Source organism: Leuresthes tenuis, unplaced genomic scaffold (assembly GCF_036924035.1).
Source record: "Leuresthes tenuis unplaced genomic scaffold, fLeuTen1.0.hap1 SCAF_16, whole genome shotgun sequence".
In the NCBI taxonomy this organism is placed as follows: domain Eukaryota; kingdom Metazoa; phylum Chordata; class Actinopteri; order Atheriniformes; family Atherinopsidae; genus Leuresthes; species Leuresthes tenuis.
In genome coordinates this window covers 13,209,925-13,228,146 of record NW_027325370.1, presented here as the reverse complement: position 1 = coordinate 13,228,146, position 18,222 = coordinate 13,209,925, and the positions used below count along the sequence as shown (strand labels likewise).

General features: G+C 40.4%; 1 protein-coding gene across 3 annotated transcripts in view; it reads right to left on the bottom strand.

Annotated features, from left to right (window-relative positions):
- Positions 1–18,222, bottom strand: part of bsna (bassoon presynaptic cytomatrix protein a) — a 141,143-nt gene that overhangs the window by 32,125 nt on the left and 90,796 nt on the right. For all 3 annotated transcript variants that reach the window (XM_072367605.1, XM_072367606.1, XM_072367607.1), the window contains 2 exons: positions 8,919–9,377; positions 142–5,502 (listed from right to left, as the gene is read on the bottom strand). In XM_072367605.1, the coding sequence (XP_072223706.1) occupies positions 142–5,502; positions 8,919–9,377 (5,820 nt within the window). The remainder of the gene's footprint in view (positions 1–141; positions 5,503–8,918; positions 9,378–18,222) is intronic.

Here is an 18,222-nt window from a genome sequence, read left to right as displayed (position 1 = left end):
AAAGATAATAGCCCAGCACAATACACCACAAGTAACACAAAAAGGAAACTAATGTTAACTGTAAAAGTGTTTACCACAAAACATGAGACAACAAAACACTGACTTGTAAACTCTCCATTTCACCTCCTGTTTTCCCTCTACCTGTTCCTTGATGTTCTGTAGCTCCTGTAGCTCTCTCTGCACCAGCATTTGCTCCTTCTCCCTATGTAACTTTAGCTCCATCTTTTCATGTTCTAGCTCCTCCTGCAGACGCAGTTGCCGGAGTTTCTCCAACTCCACACGCTCCCTCTCCATCTGTAGGAGCTGCTCCTGCTGTCGGTGTAGCCTCTCTGCCTCAGTTTCACCCTCCTTGTGTATGGCACCTGGTGGAGGAAAGGGTGGAAGACCACCTGAAATGGGTAAGCCACTGGCTGGGACAGATGGGCCTGCTGGAGGTTGGATGTAGCCATGGGTGGGTGCAGAACCCGAGGGTGGGTAGGCATGGGCAGCAAGAGGAGCTTGTGCCTGCTGAGCAGTTGTCGCTTGTTTCTGTTGTTGTTGACTGTTTAGGTGTGCTTGGGAAAGGTTAATTGGCTGCTGCTGTAGCTCAGATGGTATGACAACCGTTCCTGGCACTGAGGTGACTTCTGCTGATGAGGAAGCTACTGTAGCACCTTTGCCAAGGTAAACAGGTTCATCCTGGACTATTAAGCTAGCCGTTGTCACAGAAACAGACACAGGGGCTCCTACTGGTGCTGAAGTTGATGCGGAAGTAGTGGTAGAGGCAGTGATTGAAGTTGTCTGAAGAAGGCCTGGTGCTGGGTAACGAACTGGAACTTGTCCAGTTAAAGGCATTCTGGGGCTCACTGGTAGTCTGGTAAGACTGGACAGGGGCACTGGTGTCATGTTGGGAGAGGGATATGGTCTGTAGACTCCTCTCAGTAGTGGTCGAAGGACGGAGGCAGGCTGAGTTGTAATTGGAAGTGTTGAAGCGATGGGGGTCTGAATGGTGGAGTAAATCATCCCATCTGAAGACCTAATAGCAGCAGGGTACATGGCTCTCAGACTTGCCTGTCTGGCATTGATGAGGTTGGTTAGTGCTTGACTATGAGATATTGGCTTCCCATCAAGTCCAAAGAGGAGGTTTTGCCTTATGCCAAGACCTACTGCAAGTCTGGAGGCCCCTGGGCCGGTACTTCTCCCCAGGCTGCCAAACTGCAAGTCTGGATTACTTCCGTATCGATCTATGGAATTGAGTGCTGCACACATCCGGCTGATTTCTCTTGCAGTTGTAGCACTGTACTGAGCCAAGTTAGCTTCTTGGAAGTTGGCAATGTCACGGGCAGAATAGCCATAATCTGAGCTGATATTAGACAAGGAATTATACCTTCTTATGGGAAGCGTTTGGCCTGCAATGTCTCCTTCGTGCCGTAAATCTGTATAGGAACCATATTGCATCCCTATATATCCTCCATAGCTCTGTTTCATAGCAGTTAAATCCATGGCAAGATCACCTGAAGGTTGGAGGCATGGCTCCAGTTTAGAATGGTAGGATTGTAGGACAGCATCAGCAAGGTTTGTATCAGACATTGAAGGCTGAAGCCTACCAGGAAAAGGTAATGTGTAGGCCTTTTGTGCATCCATTGGATACTCGTGGTATCTTCCAGGTTGTCTTTCTTGGTCTGACTCATAGGTGATAGGTGGGGTGGATGGTGGCCTAATGCCCTCTTTCTCAGAAGCACCTACGCAGCTTCCACCAAATGGAAGTCTGTAAACAACATCACAACAAGCTGGTTGGTTGTCAGGTTTAATTTGGCCTCCCACCAGATCCACAGCATCCTGTCCTTCTTCTACTTTTACAAGCTGAGTCACTGCCCTGACCGTCTCTAACCCTCCATCCATCTGTACTACCATACTATGTGGTGATTTAGCTCCTGACATTGAACCAGGAGGACTGGGTTTCCCTTTCAGCTCAATCGGACCAGTGCCATACAGCTCAGGATTAATGACTGGTGATACAGCACTGACTACAGCTGAGGCAGTGCTAGTCTGGCTGACTATCAAGTCTTTTTTGAGTAAAGGTGTTATCTGGCCTGTAAGGTTGTACCTGGCCAGAACAGATACCTGTTGTTGCTGCTGTTGTATGTGATGGTGCTGCTGTAACTGGTGTTCAAGGAGCTCTTGTTGTTTCTGCAGTTTTTCTTGTTGTTTTTGTAGTTCTCTCTGTTGGATACTGAGGTCTTCTAGTTTGGCATCAATTTTGGGTATTGATGGATCAGTTGGAGTAGAAATGGGTGGTTTGTTCTGAGAAAGACACACTGCTGAGCCCATGCCCTGACCGAGATCTATCCGATTTTGATGGGGATCACCATACACCATTGGCTGTTTGGGCTGGGTCATGAACATAGAAGCAGCCACAGTGACACTCACAGTGGTTGGTGTTGTGGTCTCCTGGGTATTCAAGTTCATGATTAGTGGTTGAACAATTGTTGAATGTCTGCCTCCCTCTGATCCACCATGGTATTTCCTGCTTTCTGTGGCTAAGGAGGTGAGATCCATCCCCTGATCAGTCATGATAATTGGGGCTGGTTTGGTGGCCATTCTTAGATCCACAACACTTCCACCTTGGATCATATGGCCCTGTTCTACCCTTGAAGTGCCTGGGACTGTAGATATTCTACAAAGGGAGATATTATCCATCGACATGGACCCTCTGGTGTATATGCTGGCTGTGGTAACCATACTTGTTCCCACATTTACCTTCTCCACTCTTTGTGTTTGATATAAGCTGCGTGAAGGAGACTGTTGGTAAGGTGGTGTGTCTGGGGGACTGCCACATGGGGAGTAAGCGTCAAATGTTGACTGGCGGCTAATTCGAGTAGGCGAAGACAAGGGAGAAGTAGCACTATTTACTGTCATTGGCCTAGCTGGGCTGGGAGGCGGAGAGTATGGGACATCCTGGGAAGACTGCTGTCGATACAGTCGTGGGGAAACTGATCGATGTGATGTTTGGGTTCCCTGAGCCATCACTGGAGATGTTGGCCCGGAACCAGCTGAGTCCATTCGCAATGCTGAGCTGAAGGTCTGTGTAGAGAACTCAGCAGTAGCCCTTTTGGAGGGAGAACGGGTAGGACTCTGTGGTGGTGGTGATGGTGAGAGAGGAGGACTGGTGCTCCTGTAATAAGTAGTATACTTGGGAGAACGAGGCTCAATAATCCTCTCTGTGGAGGATGTTGAGCTGTCCCTCACTTGGACACCCCTGGTGTCCCCAACCCTTCTGGTGATCACTTCTCTTTGACTGTAGGCCTGGGTAATCTCTGCTATCTTGCTGCATACACTTGAGACAGTAGCTGATGAAGGAGCTGAACTTCCTGTGTGTCTGCGACATATGTCAGATTGAGTAGAGGTCATAGTATGACTTGAACCAGTTTGGGAAAGAGTTACAGCATCTCTGGCATAAACTCCATAAGCTGCAATAGTGGTCGCAGCCACTGTTGGGGATATTCCATTTTTTCCTGCTTGGCTTTTGATCTTGTCTTTGTGTCCATCCTTTGAAGTGAAGTGCTGGCTTACTCTGACATCAGGTATCCGACCCCCAGTCTCGGCAAAAGAGACAGGAGCTGAAATTTGGGTGGGGCTGGTTCCTGGAGTTAAGAGAGCATTGCTTTGCTCCAGTAGCTTGGCAAAGGCTGAGCCTGTGTCTAAGAGTTGCTTGTCCGGGTAAGAGCTCTCAATCTCTATCTCTACTTGCTCATCTGTGGCCTGCTGCATCTTGGTAATATTCTGAGATGTTTGCCGGATCTCTTCATAAATATCAGTTTCTGTCTCTGCTGCCTCATTGTCATATCCTGCTTGATCTTGTTCATAGTCATACACATCATCATAATTTTGTCCATTGACATCCTCCTCATAATACTGCCCATGCCTTACATGTTGCTGTTGTTGCTGTTGTTTCTGGAGCATCTCTGCCTTCCTCATCATCTCCTCATAAACCTCCTCAGCACTCTTCAGAGGTTTGGAAGTTGAAGATGGTGCACTGGTGGTTGTTGTTGTAGAAGATTTATCTACTGGTGAGTAGAGAGACATAAAGGTAGGCAGATTGTATTCGCTGCCTGACTTGTAGAGTTTAGACTCGTATCCCTCAGCCTCTGAGTCCAGGCTTTGAGGGGAATACTCAGAAGCAGAGGAACGATGAAGTTCTTCCATTTCTGCTGCTTGTCTCAGCTCTTCTGTAGGAGAAGCATCTTCAATTGGTGAGAGATTGCTAGGTGGCGTCTTGGACCTTTCTCTGCGCCTCTGTGCCCTCAGTTCTTCTTTGTCCCTTTTGGTCTTTCGTGCTGTGCTTCTTATTCTTTGTTGTTCTACCTCTCTCATCTTCTCCTGCTCTCTTAGAAGTTCCTCTTCCTCTCTCAGTTCATCTTCTTCTGAAGAGTCTTCAATGGTGGGAAGCAGAGGGCCATGAGAGCGGTGGCGTGCTTTCCTTTGCTGCTTGGCTTCTTCCAGTCGTTGCCTTCTGCTTGGACTACTGTCACTGTCTTCCTCCATTGATGAAATGGACGTAGGAGATTGTCCTGAGCCATACGAGGAGGAAGTCGGTGGCAGAGTTGATGAATAGTCACCCCTAGAACGCTCCTCAGGAGATCCTGTTAGACTCTCCATCTCCAGCTCAGGTTCCCGATCAAGGCTCAAGTCATTTTCATTGCTCAGCTCCATATCTCGACTGTAGCTATTGGTGTTGTTAAGTTCAATTGTTTTGAAACGCCTCAGACCCCCTTGTGATGCCATCACATCTTCTTCACCTTCTTCCACTGAGCCTTTATAAACATCTGATGAGCTCTTTGTTTCCTCCTCAAAACTACTGGAGTGGTGTTGAAGGCGCCTTTTCTCCTTCCCTGAGTCAGACACAATGTGCTTATGGTGGCTTTTCTTGGGTTTCTGGTAGCCATATCCTTCATCTTCCTCATCTTCATCTTCCTCCATCTCTTCCTCCTCCTCAATGTCTTCATCAGCACTCATCTCCATTATTTGTCTCCTCATGAACTCCTCATCAGTCATCTCTGAAGGCTCAGCCTCCTTTTCCTTCTTTTTCTTCTCTTTCTTCTCTTCCTTTCCTTCCTTGCGTTTACTCTCCCAGTCTCCGCCGTCTTCTTCTTCCTCCATTATATCTTCTAGTTCCTCATCAGAGTCATATGCATCTGGTGGGATCGAAAGGGAACGTGGACGTTGCTTCCCCCTGTCATCCAGGTCTCTGTCTCTATGCTTCCTTCCCCTTCTGTCTGCCTTTTCTTCAGAGAGGCTCTTCTCCAGCAGTGGCCTCATGGAGCTCTCAAGCTTTGTGATTTCAGAGGGGCTAAGTGGGGAGCCACGTCCACTGATTCCTCTCTCACTCAGCTTCATCTCCTCCTCTTGAATTAGACCTGTAATTTCACTGTGGGAGCTAGAGATGCCATCAGAGGAATAGCCGGTATCACTGAGGCTCTGAGGGCTGCGTGACAAGTCATGAGTACTGTTGTTTTTCGTATCCTAAAGAGAAGAGAAGAAAAAGAGAATGGCATTAGATTTAAGAGAGCAACGGTATCTAATTCAATATAATTTATGCAAAGTGTGAGAGTATGCAGATGATGCTTATACATATCAATCTGCACACATTAATTTAGATTCTGATTTTAGACATACAAATTGTTATTTTTGCCTCATTTTAAGAATAAGTATAAGTCAAAACATTTGACTAAATCTATAGCAACAATAATTGTTCAAAATGCAGTATCTGGATTGATTAAAAAATATCTCAAATAACAACATAGTCTCACATTAGATTATGTGACTATATTTTACAATGAGGACATTGGAGAATAATGTCTCATTCTGTTTGAACATGCATGTTAAAACTGCAGCACTTGAGCATCTGTTTTTAATAGAACAAGGTCATCTATAAATATATCCATCTAAATATATCTGAACAACATTCTGGACTCGAACCCTTTCTTTAAAATAAACTTTGGTGCCTTCGTCCAAGCTCTTTCAAATATAATTTTGGGACATGTATATGCTAATTTAATAGGATTTTAACGGCATTTGATTAATGCCAATGATCCATTATTTCAAGAGCATTAACCAGCAAGTAATAACATACAATATATATACATACATGTGCATGTGTATGTTTGTGTGTCTGTGCATATTTCATTTTGAACAATGAGTTTTCATTAGGTGTGAAGGATTAGAGTTGTGTAAAAACTGAAATGCTAGAATGATCCCAAAAGGATTATCATGCAGTTTAAAAAGTGGCACATTCTTAAACTGAAAATGCTTAAAAGCAAGCAAATCACTATATAAAAAAAAGCAACTAAAAGTTGCTCAACTGCAAAAACAAATAGTAAGTGATAACGTATGTGAAGCCAAAACAGCTGTGTCTGCCTTTAGAACAAAATTCTTAATCTGGAACTTAGATTACAATTTTGATATGTATTAATTAGAAGTTAAATTCAATGTGAGAATATAAGAATAAAACACTGTGCAAGTATAGAACTTGAGCTGTATTCAAAAACTCTAAAAGCAATCTAATTAGTTTAATAATGAATATTAAGATGGTTTACAGAATCAAGACAAACGACATCTTTACAATTACAGTTGTTAAGTTTATGAATTGTAGCCATTGATGAAAAGAGATTAGTCAAGCCGTGTGTTCTTAGGAGTTAGACGCTTTTGTTAATGAAGTCAATAAGACTGAAATATTAACATGACTGAAACATAAAAATTACGGAAACTCATTCATCAATGGCTCAGTGTTAGATGCTGGAAAAACATGCCAAATTTGAATCTTAAAGGGACTAACCTGATAAATCATCTCTTGATGATTACAATATTTCAAAAAATGTACTTAGAGCTCTCTGGACTTTCATTTCTTAACAGCTTCCCAAAAGATTAAGGTCTGCACTGCACTTACATGAGGTAAAGGAATGAGGAGTTTAATATATTCATGGCATCACAATCTTTATAAATAGTGAAATGGTAAGAGAAGACACTATTTCAACTCTTTTGCTCCTGTGTTTTTCTCTTTCACTCTGTCTCCTCTTAAGGTAATGCATGAATGCTTTGGTGCCACTCGCAGCCTGAGAATACTGTGAAGAGGGATGACATGTTTTCATGGACAGCAATGGACACTCAACACTTACAAATAAATAAATAAACAATACCGCAGTTAAACTATAGTTGTCTGAGCTGTGATCACCAATGTAAATTGAATTAAAGATAACATACTGCAATGATAGGTTCTTAGAGAAACATTGTAATTTTTCTTATTTTATCTTCTACAAGAAGAATAAGCAAGAAATAAGCTTTAAATAAGGAGGTAAATGGCACAGAAAAGAAATAATTGAATCTTATAGCAGATATTTAGAGAAAAGATTATACAAACAGAGTGCCTATAAACTACATTCGGAAATAGTTTTATTTAATTAACAAGTGAAGATTCCCACTGCAACTATGAAACCCTGGGGCATCTCATAGGCTTACTGTAATCATGACTTTTGTGTCATGGAGATAATTACATGCATTTGCAAATAAAACAAGTAGTCATCAGTCATATTTTGCAACAGTTCTTCCCATTTCAACTTTGTCTTGCCTTTCATTTCAACTGAAGAAGACAAGAAGTTTCGAGGGTTTTTTCTGGAATTGATAAGTGACCATGAAATATATTACTATATTTCAATATAATATACTAATCATAAAATGATAAAACTTGATATCAAAGCATTATCTTTTGTTATTCTACCTGAAAAAATAATTAGCCCGACAAGAACTCTCTAAAGAAATGTTTGTCTAAAAAGAAGTTTGGTTGGGTGTCACATTTACAGTGTGTTGTGAGAAACAGTGATGACTGGATCTGCTCACAGAAACCTTTGCAGTTCTGTGAATAGAAACCATGTAGGCTACGTTCATCATCGTAAGATGCAGCTGCAACTAAGTCATGCGAAAGATAAACAGTAGGAGTTGGTGTAGTGTGAAAAGTTTACATCCACTATCAAGGTTTCAGACAAGTAATACTTCCTAAATTGAGCTACCATGTAAAATGTCCAAGTGGTCTTAAGTGTCAGGAAGCATTGATTGGGGCTTAATTTTGAGTCATGAGAGTAATGTATGTCTTTGCAGGCTCAGAGTCCCCCTCCTCTTGTCTCAACCTGGTTCCAGACATCTGAATCATAATCCACTTCTGATTTACTCACAAATCAACCAGTAAAAGTTTTATATGGGTACACCGTCCTGCGACATAGCTGTACTATAATACCTTCCTACTTATGTATCACTGTGAAAAACAATAACAGAAACGAGACAAGAATGAGGACATGGATGTGTGTGACACAACTGTGCAGGTTGTTGTGAGTCACCTGACATAAATCAACGACAAACAACAGCTTCATCATATGACACTGGCGAGTTTTGGTGGTTTACAAACAAGAATCTGGTGAACATGACAAGATGTCAGACTACATGAAATGGAACGAGATGATGCATCAGTCTTTGTATCAAGCTGGCCATTAAAATAGGTGCACTGCCATGGCTTAGAAGTCAACCATGTACAAAATCCTGTACACAACATTTCTGTGACACCGAGCACAAGCAGAACTTTTCATTAATCTCATTATGGAAAAACAGTCTGAACATAAAGCAGGGCCACATCAAAACAGTACCACAGTCTCATTCCTGCATTAATGCATATTATTTCAAGTATATGAAACTGTATGTTAGTCCATAGTTTATATGCAATATTCACTGAAAGTAACCTTCCTGTTTTGTATTTTTCCGGTTTATTGCACTTCTGTTACATCTCTCATAAATTGTAAAAGCATTCAACTGTATTTCTAATAGTTTCATACTTTGACATGCAGAATAACATCAATCTTTGTCAAAGGAAACTAAAGCAAACAAATCAGACTTACGTCATAATGCCTTGACTTCTTTATTTCCTTGATTGGTGTAATCTGCTCTCCTTTCTTCTGGGAGAGTTTAGTCTCTTTGGGGGTTGGGATCTCAGGCTCAGTCTTGGTCTTGTCTTCTGTTGGTTTTGGCTGTTTCTTGGACTCAGTGTTTGGCACTGGTGCTGTAGCTGGTGTTGTGGTCTTGGGGTCAGTCGGTTGTTTGGCAGCCATGGGTGCAAAAGGTCCACTAACACCAATGCCCGCCTGTGTTTTTTGTGTGTGGGGCTGGGCTGGCTTGGGCCCCTGCTGAGTGGTGGGCTTGTGGAGAGGGCTTTGCTGACTGGTTGGCGCCATGTGACGAGGTGAACCCGTCGGTTGGTGCTTGGGGGACGGATGAGGAACGGGAAGCGGAGGATCATCGAGACCGCCTCCTGACATCAGTCGCTGTGTCTGGCAGTTGAGACATAACCACTCATTTTTCTGAGGAAGAGAGAAAATAAGGATATGATCAACGGATATGATCAATAAAACATGGATGAAGACACATTACAAATGTTTTAGTTTAAATGCATTGCAATTGGGAACTCTTTCATGCTCATTGTTTATGTTTTGAAAAGATTGTTTCAAAGCATCAACACTAAGCCTGAGAGAACGTTTTATATCAAGACATCATTCATTTTACATTATGTTCCATAAAAATATAAATTAAAATCTAGTAATGTGAACATTTAAGTGATATATTGCTGGCTTGGATAATAGAAACCTCTCATACAGTCAAGAAGAATAATTGATTATGACTTCAGCAAACAGTAAAGACAACTTAATACTCAGACTAATACTGTTAACATTCAACACGTCTATCGCACTTGAATAGCAGTCTGCAGCAGCAAGCGCACACACATTCTCATACAATGAGAAAACACTCTCATACAACACTCTGTCAGATCTATAGCATGCTAAGCAGAGCTGAGGCAAGTTTCTAAAAGGCCAAGTCACTCTGACAGCTACACCCCATTTTCATCACATCAGCTCCTCTCACAGAACTTCACAAACTGAGGGACTGACAAAAAAATTAAGCTCCCTCACAGTTACAATACAAAGTCTTGGATAATCCTTTCATTTGTTCTGTTTTGTTCCAATTCAACTGAGCAAACAAAATGTTTGCTAGATGTTTAGAAGCAATAGCTGAAATGGAAAGGATTTATAGCTTTGAAATGACTACAATGCTTTAAACATTCTTCAGTTTGTAAATCTGATTCCGCAGGCATATCCCTAAATGTGTGCTTAAACTAAAGAAAGAGCTCCCAAAGAATAAGAATGAAAACATTAAGATTAAGCAGAAGAAGAACTCTATCTTAATTCAAGCTTAAATCTTTTGTCTTTTTGGGCCAGTTGGTGTCATTTCCATGGAGTCCATTAAATCTCTGAAACTATGCTGTGGTATTGGTCACCAAGCTGTCTGTAGCTGATCCTTTTAGTGCATAGGAAGTGGGGGTCTCAATAGATTAGACTTGTTTATCAAGTACATCCCACAGATGCTCAATTGGACTAAGATCAGGAGAACTTGGATGCCAAGTTAACACTTTCCAAACCAGTTCTTAGGTCTTTTTTGCAGTGTGCATTATTGTGCTGAAAGAGGCCACTGTCGTCAGTTTTGTTTTAGTGAAGGTGTGCACTTGGACAGTGTCACTATGACCAAGCTGTAAAAGGGGTGTTGTCTATCAGACTAAACTACTCTGTTCCATTGCTCATGTTCACATAGGTATTTTCAGTAGTGGACAAGGTTCAGCATGGATACGCTGACTGGCATGCAGCTACGCAGCCCCATATGTAACAAACTGCAATGCAGTGTGTTCTGAAATCTTTTTATTGGAACAAGCATTAAATCTTTAAGAAATTTCCATAACAGCAGCTCAGCTGGATCAGACACCATGGGCCAGCCTTTCGCCCTCACTTGTATCAATGAGCATTGGACCCCACTGACCCCATCATTAGTTCATCACCTTTCTTGGACTACTTTTGGTAAGTCCTGGAAATAGAAGAGCGGGAACAATAACTGCATTTTTGCTATGATCCAGCTGTCTAGACATCACAATTTGACCATTGGCAAAGTCACTCAAAGCCTTATGCTCGATCATTTTTTCCATTTCCAACACATCAACGCGAAGGACAGAATGTTCACTTCCTGCCTAATATACCCAGCACAATGACAGGTGCCACTATGGTAGCATTTTTTACTCCACTCATCATCAGTTAAAATGTTTTAGTGGATTGGTATACATTCAGAGAATCAACTAGCTTTTTACTTGCTGTTGGGAGGTTAAGGAGTTGTGTCATATACTGACACAATATGAAGGTACCTTGAAAACAAGGTTTTTCAAAACAAAACAGAATGACACATGGAAACCTTAAACAAGTCAGCTGTGTCCAAAAAGAAAACATTTGGACATTTTCTTTCTGTTGGTTCATTGTCCAGGTGAGTCAGATTATTTCTAAACAGTCATGATAGAAATAAAATAAAACAACTAGTCATCATGAAGAATCATAACAGTCAACTTTACTTAGGGGTGTGGAGCAGGAGGACAGAAATACAGTAGTACAGGCTCAGCTCAGAAAGTACAGTACAAGGTACAGCGTTGCTATTGCTATATATTTAGAGTTTCGCTATGAAATTATGAGAATTTTGTTCATCATAGTTTTGCAATGTTAAACTTTTAGGTCTCCCCAGTATCTCACCACCTGACACTAACATCTGTTTAGTTTCTGTCTTTTTGTCCATCTTTATCCAGGACAGCTAATGTTATTTGTGACTGGAGAGAGGCGGTTTTACTAATTCAATGAATAATTGATAGATACAGCAATCCCTCTCAAACACTTATCTACCATCTCAGCTGTTCTCCACCTGATCTTTCAACTGTAACTCCCCTCTCCTGTTCATTCTCTCATTAATGGCTCTCCTCCCTCTTGAGTCTCCTTTATCTCACTGCCTCTCTCTGAGTCCTTTTGAGTGTTTATCTCTGATTAGGTGTCGGCCGAAGACTCCTCTTCTCTAAGAATCCACAGTAACTAATCCTGTTTTAGAATGAGCAGGGGACACTATTACTTCTCATGAAAAGACAGTCAAATATAAAAGACAATTGAATCATTTGTAATGATCCATGAAATGAAAATGAAGACCAACTAAAATTGAATAGGACAGGAAGGGCTTGTTTTTCCTGTAAAAGAAAACAATTCTGGTCAGCATAACCAACTCATTACAACATGCAGGCACTCCTAATAGATAAACAAAAAATTTATGGAGCAAAAAAAGCTGAGCAGAGGCAGTAGTTCAGAGCGACTACAGTGATCTATAATTTACTATAGAGCTTATAACTTAACTACAGAGCAAGTTATAGATTAAGAATTAAGAGTACATTTCTAATAATAATCAAAAACCTTTTATTTAGGTCCATTTTAAAGAGATTACAAAATAAATTTAGATAAATGGATTAATCAGGATTATTTGCTTAGAAATTGATGTAAAGCCTCCAAACATGAGAAAGTTTAATTGTTTTACGTTTCTCTCTTTCAAGAAACTAATTAAACTTTCTCCCACCAAAATGATTTTACACCAAAGTGAAAACATTCAAAAGAATTTATAAATGATTGTCTATAAATAGATCACAAAATGGCTTGATTATTGTGAACTTATAATCTAGCATCTCAGTATAGGTAAGGCTTTTGTAAAAATGTTTTAAAATGTAAAATATTATATGGTACAAAATAAGTCAATGAAATGTCCCCAAAAGCTCTGCTCTGAGTGCACGCCGCCTGTGGTGCTTTATTGTACATTGTATTGTACAATTTTAGACTTTGAAGAGAACTCATTCCTCCCTGTTCCCAGAAAGAGTACATTTACCTCAACAGACTACATCACATATGCATTGTGTGTGTGTGTGTGTGTGTGTGTGCGCGCACACACTGTCTTGCAGAGTATCCCAGCGGTGCCCACTTAACCTACATTGCACAAACAATCTGGCCTTTTCTCCTCCTGTCATTAACGCACATTAAAATGTTCCATCAGTCGTAATTCTCTCTGCAGAGATGCTGCTTTCTTTTCATTCTGCTCCCAATAATGCATTTCAGCTTCACTTTCTTAAGTGTCCTTTCAAAATCTATTAAGCATTGTTGCTTTTTTTTCTTCAGTCTGCCTCGGAATTTTCATTGTTACTGCTCTTTTTTCTGTCTGTTTTTGTCAAACTCTTCTATCTCTTTTTAGACTTCATAATAGAAAAATGAATAGACCCGCATTTTGCCTTCATTCACCTGTCTCTTTCACCACTAAACCTGATTTAAGAAAAACATGCATCAATAGTTAACCGCTGTTTCATTGTGTCTCAGCCAAATAAAAAGGGCTGAAGAAGACATAATATGCACGAGATGTTTGCTTTTGCATATGTGTTTTCACCTTAAAACTTCATCTAATGGGTTGGGTGGGAAGCCCATCTAAACTTATATCCTGGTGAGAGAAATACTACATCAAAACATACATCAGTAAAACTAAATATATGGAACTATTTGGAAGATAAATCACGCTGTAAGATAAGTGCTGTTGCTATCAGCAATGATTATATCTTAAAAGGCAAAACAATAAATATTGAGTTTATTCTCAAGTTATGAGGTCAGTTTGTGCAGACAGGATGAGCGGCAGCTAAGATGGCATCCAGTGTTGATTATCAGAGGCCTGGACTTTCAGGTTAATATAACAATATTCACAAGTTAATATACATATTTAAAATGATAGGCCAAGTTTGACAGAAATCTCCTCCTTCGCACATACATCTCTCCATTTTAGTTTGCTTTTGGTCGGAGTTATTCCCTTTTTTTTTTTACTCTGCATTACTTTCCACACATTTGCATCTGCAGTTTGTCTCATTTCTCTTTTCACCACACGATCATTAAACTCCTATCTTGCCCACCCTCTCATCTCCCTGCCTGTCACCCTCAGCTTCCTTTTTTTTCTCTCCTTCCAACTGAGCGAGGGCTATTTTTACCCAGATACCATTGTTCTGCTCGAGCGCACACTTTCCTAGTGCTGGCTGCCGCTTTAGGCAGCACTCTGCTGCAGCACACATAGACTCATGAGCACAAACATGCACATAGACACATGGCTCACGTCAATACAGAATGGAGGAGGCCTTTGTAGCTGAAGGCTTACCAGAAGAAGGGAGGGATGACAAGCAGCGGGAGGAAAGAAAGAGAATGAGAAGAGAGGTGAAGAGGAGCCCACTGGACAAAGGAAAAGAAAATTGGGGAAGTGAGTGATGCCACACGTGTGTATGAGTGCGAGCACATATAACTCAACTCAGCTTTTAGTGATGTAGCTCCCTGCTGAGTCTGATGTAAATGGCTTCAAGTGGGGACAGACAAAATAAATAGAAAGATCCATGAGACGAAGTGTCAGCCAGATAAAGTAGACAGGAGACAGCTGCCACTGATGTTTTATTCACTGCCTCGCCAACAAATGCGAGCAACAGTTTTCCAGTTCTTCTGTTGCACAGAGGTTGTAGAAACATGACTGAGAAGAATGGTACAAAAAAAAAAATACAAAAAGGCAGCACTATAGAACAACTGGAGGTTTCCTGCCTGTGATCATTAAATTAGGTTTAGAAAAGGATAAGTTTAGTTAAATTTGTGAAATGTAATTATGTAAGATGTCCCAGTTGGTATTATAACTAAACTTTCCAGTATTTAATAAAGTTGACCAAATCAAAGTAAGTTAAACTAAATCTTTGTAGTTGCCTTTACATAATTTTAGAAAACTTGTAATTCTGTGGTATTGTAGGGAAGACAATGAAGTTCAGTCATGACATTGTTAGATAGTCTGAAATCAGTTTGTATTCAACAGTTACTCTGCTTTGTTAACGCTCTGGTACAATCACACTGACTATGACCTGCTCTGGTCGCAAAGAGCAGGCAGACTGAATTAACTCCACCTCATTTGCAAAGCGAGTGTATTGGATGAGACAGACTGAGGTCAAGTACAGTTGGAAAGACAGGATCCTACTTCCAGCATGGACTCTGTGCTTACAGGGGTATGTGAATATTCATTCAGTTTGAGAGCAGGCTTCCTTGTTTTCATGATGAAATGCTGTACTGCTCTCTCTTAAAAAAATCAGTATGTAAACTTACTTGGAATAGCATGCTGTTGTTTAAAAGGCATAATGCTTACCCTATTCACCGTCGTTATTTAGGGTTAGGGTTTGGCCATGAACAGACATCCAAGACAAATTAGATTTTGACTAGACTATTGAGCTAAAGTATTCTATAAAATGCCACGTTGTTCAGAGCCTGAATTTTTGTACAAAATCTATTCAGTAACTGGGAATTAGCTCAGTGATGTGAAGTTTGTTGAAAATGTGCAGTCAAAATCCTCTACAGAAAAATTTAAATTTCTACAGATTTACATTTCCCATCTTTTTGTAATACTCTGGCATCCTCCCATTGACTGAAAATAAGCATGTTAACTGGTGATACTACAATGACACGAGGAGTGAGTGTGTGAGAGTACATGATTGGTGCTGTGATGGACTGGCTACCCATCCAGGATGTACCCCACCTGTCACCTAATGGCAGCTGGGGTAGGCTCCCATAGGTATAAAATGGCATGCCAAAAGCTTAAAATTCTAAAAATGACACGTGAATGGTACCAAAAGTGTTCTGCTATTCATATGCATTGCCACAAAAACATTTCGGAAATTAAGTGAAGATGCTCAAATAAGAACACAGATCAATTGAAATGTTTTGTATTGACATGGCATTTCTAGATTGTATGCACAAAACATCCATTCAATCTGTTCATATTTGTTTATAATTTGCCTGATATATGTTTATATTTACTTGAGATAATGAGGGCTACAGGGAAACAGAGAGTCTCAACTGCATTCGTTTAATACAGTCTTTGCCTGTGCACTTAAACATACATGCACTAATCTAACACATAGATCTGGACATGTACTGTTGAATTAAGTGTGGTGGAATACAAGGAAATTGAGGAATAAATTAGAGAATGTGAGGAAGTATAGAAGAGGAGACACTAAAGGAGGAGGGGATGAATTATAGGAGATGCTGTTCTCATGGTTATATAATCCAAACAGTGTTCAGTTCCATTTCACAGATATTTAAAAAATCTCCTTTTTGTATTTTATCATCAGAATGGAGCCTCTTTAATTATGTAACCTTCTTGTGAGAGGCAGAGCAGTGGGCACAAGGCTGTGTGTGTTTGTGTTAAAGCATACACATTATGTTTTATTGCCCACATTATGCTGTCACCTTTTTCACTTGCTCTGCCAGCCCAACATTCTCTCTTCAGAGGCCATCCAAAACCTAGATTAGGTTGATCTGCCCACTTCTCCCCTCTGCTGATATGACATGTGGGAGGATGTCATTAGCATATGTCGTGAATTTATAGTTACCATGATGACAAAACTATGACTGTGACAATTGTAATCTTATTTTAAATTAACCCTCTGGAGAAAGACGCGCTCATAATCAGTATCTGTTCTTTGTTTTTTTGTTGACCCAAATTTACTTTCAAATTCAATGATATGTCTAAAAAGATTTAGCCAGTATGAATCATCTGGTAGAAGCTGAACATATAACACAGTTGACAAAGGAATATGTGTAAAAAATAAATTCCATACAGGGATTATCACATTTCATGCAAAGGCACAAGGCGGGTGGCCAACTGGGCCTCACAACCCCAGTCTTTTGGCCTCTACGCAGCTCCAGTGCAGTGGATAGAAGTGAAGTGCCACCCTAAACACTACACCCTTGTGCTTATACATTTCTCTTGCTTGGATTTACCCAAACTGACCGGGGAGTTCAACCAGTGACCTGGCCATGACAAGAAAGCTTTGAGAAGAATGCCCCTGTGGAACACACACACCAAAGGCGTGCAAGAGTTTGTACAGACCCACAAATATGTCACAAGAGCTAATGTTAACACACTCATTGTCTTATTGCAACTCACTGACACACATGCACTGCACACATACAAGTAAACACCAAATGTGCACAGGGAAAAACTGCACTGTGCAAGATTGAGGTTCCCTGCAGACATTGTGCATGTATGTGAGTGTGTGCAGGCTGCAAGGATGAGAGGATTTTGACTTCTGCAGTAATAGGATGGCAGCTAGCCAGCAGCTAAACAGAGCAAAGCTGCAGTGGGCCTGGCTATCTCAGTGTTGGCTCAACAGAGAATATGAAGACAGACAAGTCAACCACTTCCACAACTTCTTTGAACGCATGTACAATGTACAATAAACCCTGTAAACCTTCTTCATTATGTCAAACACAATGTTTAAATGTCTAACTCATTAATCTTGTCTACATTTGCAATAAATTGAATTACTGAAATTTGAATGGTGATGCTAAGAATTATCACCACATATAGCAATTCAATCTACATTGCTTATTCAGCATTTTTTAGCACATTATTGAAGTTTTCATGAACATTTACTGTATGGTTGCACTTTTGCACTCTCCTTTTTAAGAGGGGAAATTTTGTGTTAGTAAAGTAATGAAATGAAAATACAGCCAGAATTAATACATATTTTGCGTTTGAATTACTGTGCTATTTGAAAACTGTAGTCAAGCTCAGTTTACTCTGGTTTCTGTGTTTTTCTTTTACTCGTAATGCAACTGCAACATTTCTTTACAGCTGCCCTTCGATTCTTAGACGTCTTTTGGCTGAGCCAATGTGGCAGCCTATTCAAAAACAACTTAGTATGCGTGACCTATCACACAACACGATTAGTCAGCAATCATTGTTGGAGTTTCCCTTTGGGTCTTACTTCTTCCAAATGTTTTACCGTGGCATCGTTTTCATAATAATAGTAATAAAAGATAATAATGGTAATAAAAGACACAGTTAGACTGATGCCAGAAAGGGAGATAGAGGAGAAAAAAAACTTCAGAAAAGTTGAGGACTCCGAGGAAAGGCTGTGAAAAGTGGGTGTGGACATGAGAGGATGGAGTGTTGTATTTCAGAAAAACAGGAAAAGACAATTAATTCATGCATACATACATCCTTTTTTTGCAGAAAAATATTTCTAATCTTTTACAAATAGTTTTTACATCTGACAAATTGAAAGTGGCTTGGTTTTTTGAGATGACTATCTAAAAAACAATCTGATGCATCAGGTCAGTGTTTTGCTAATAGCACCCAATATTCAGCAGAGATGATGAGCAGGCAGGGGAGGTATATCAAGATCAATTCCATCTATCTGAAGATAGAGACACTGCTAAAATTAAATCAATCACACGTTCATTCATTAGACTTTAC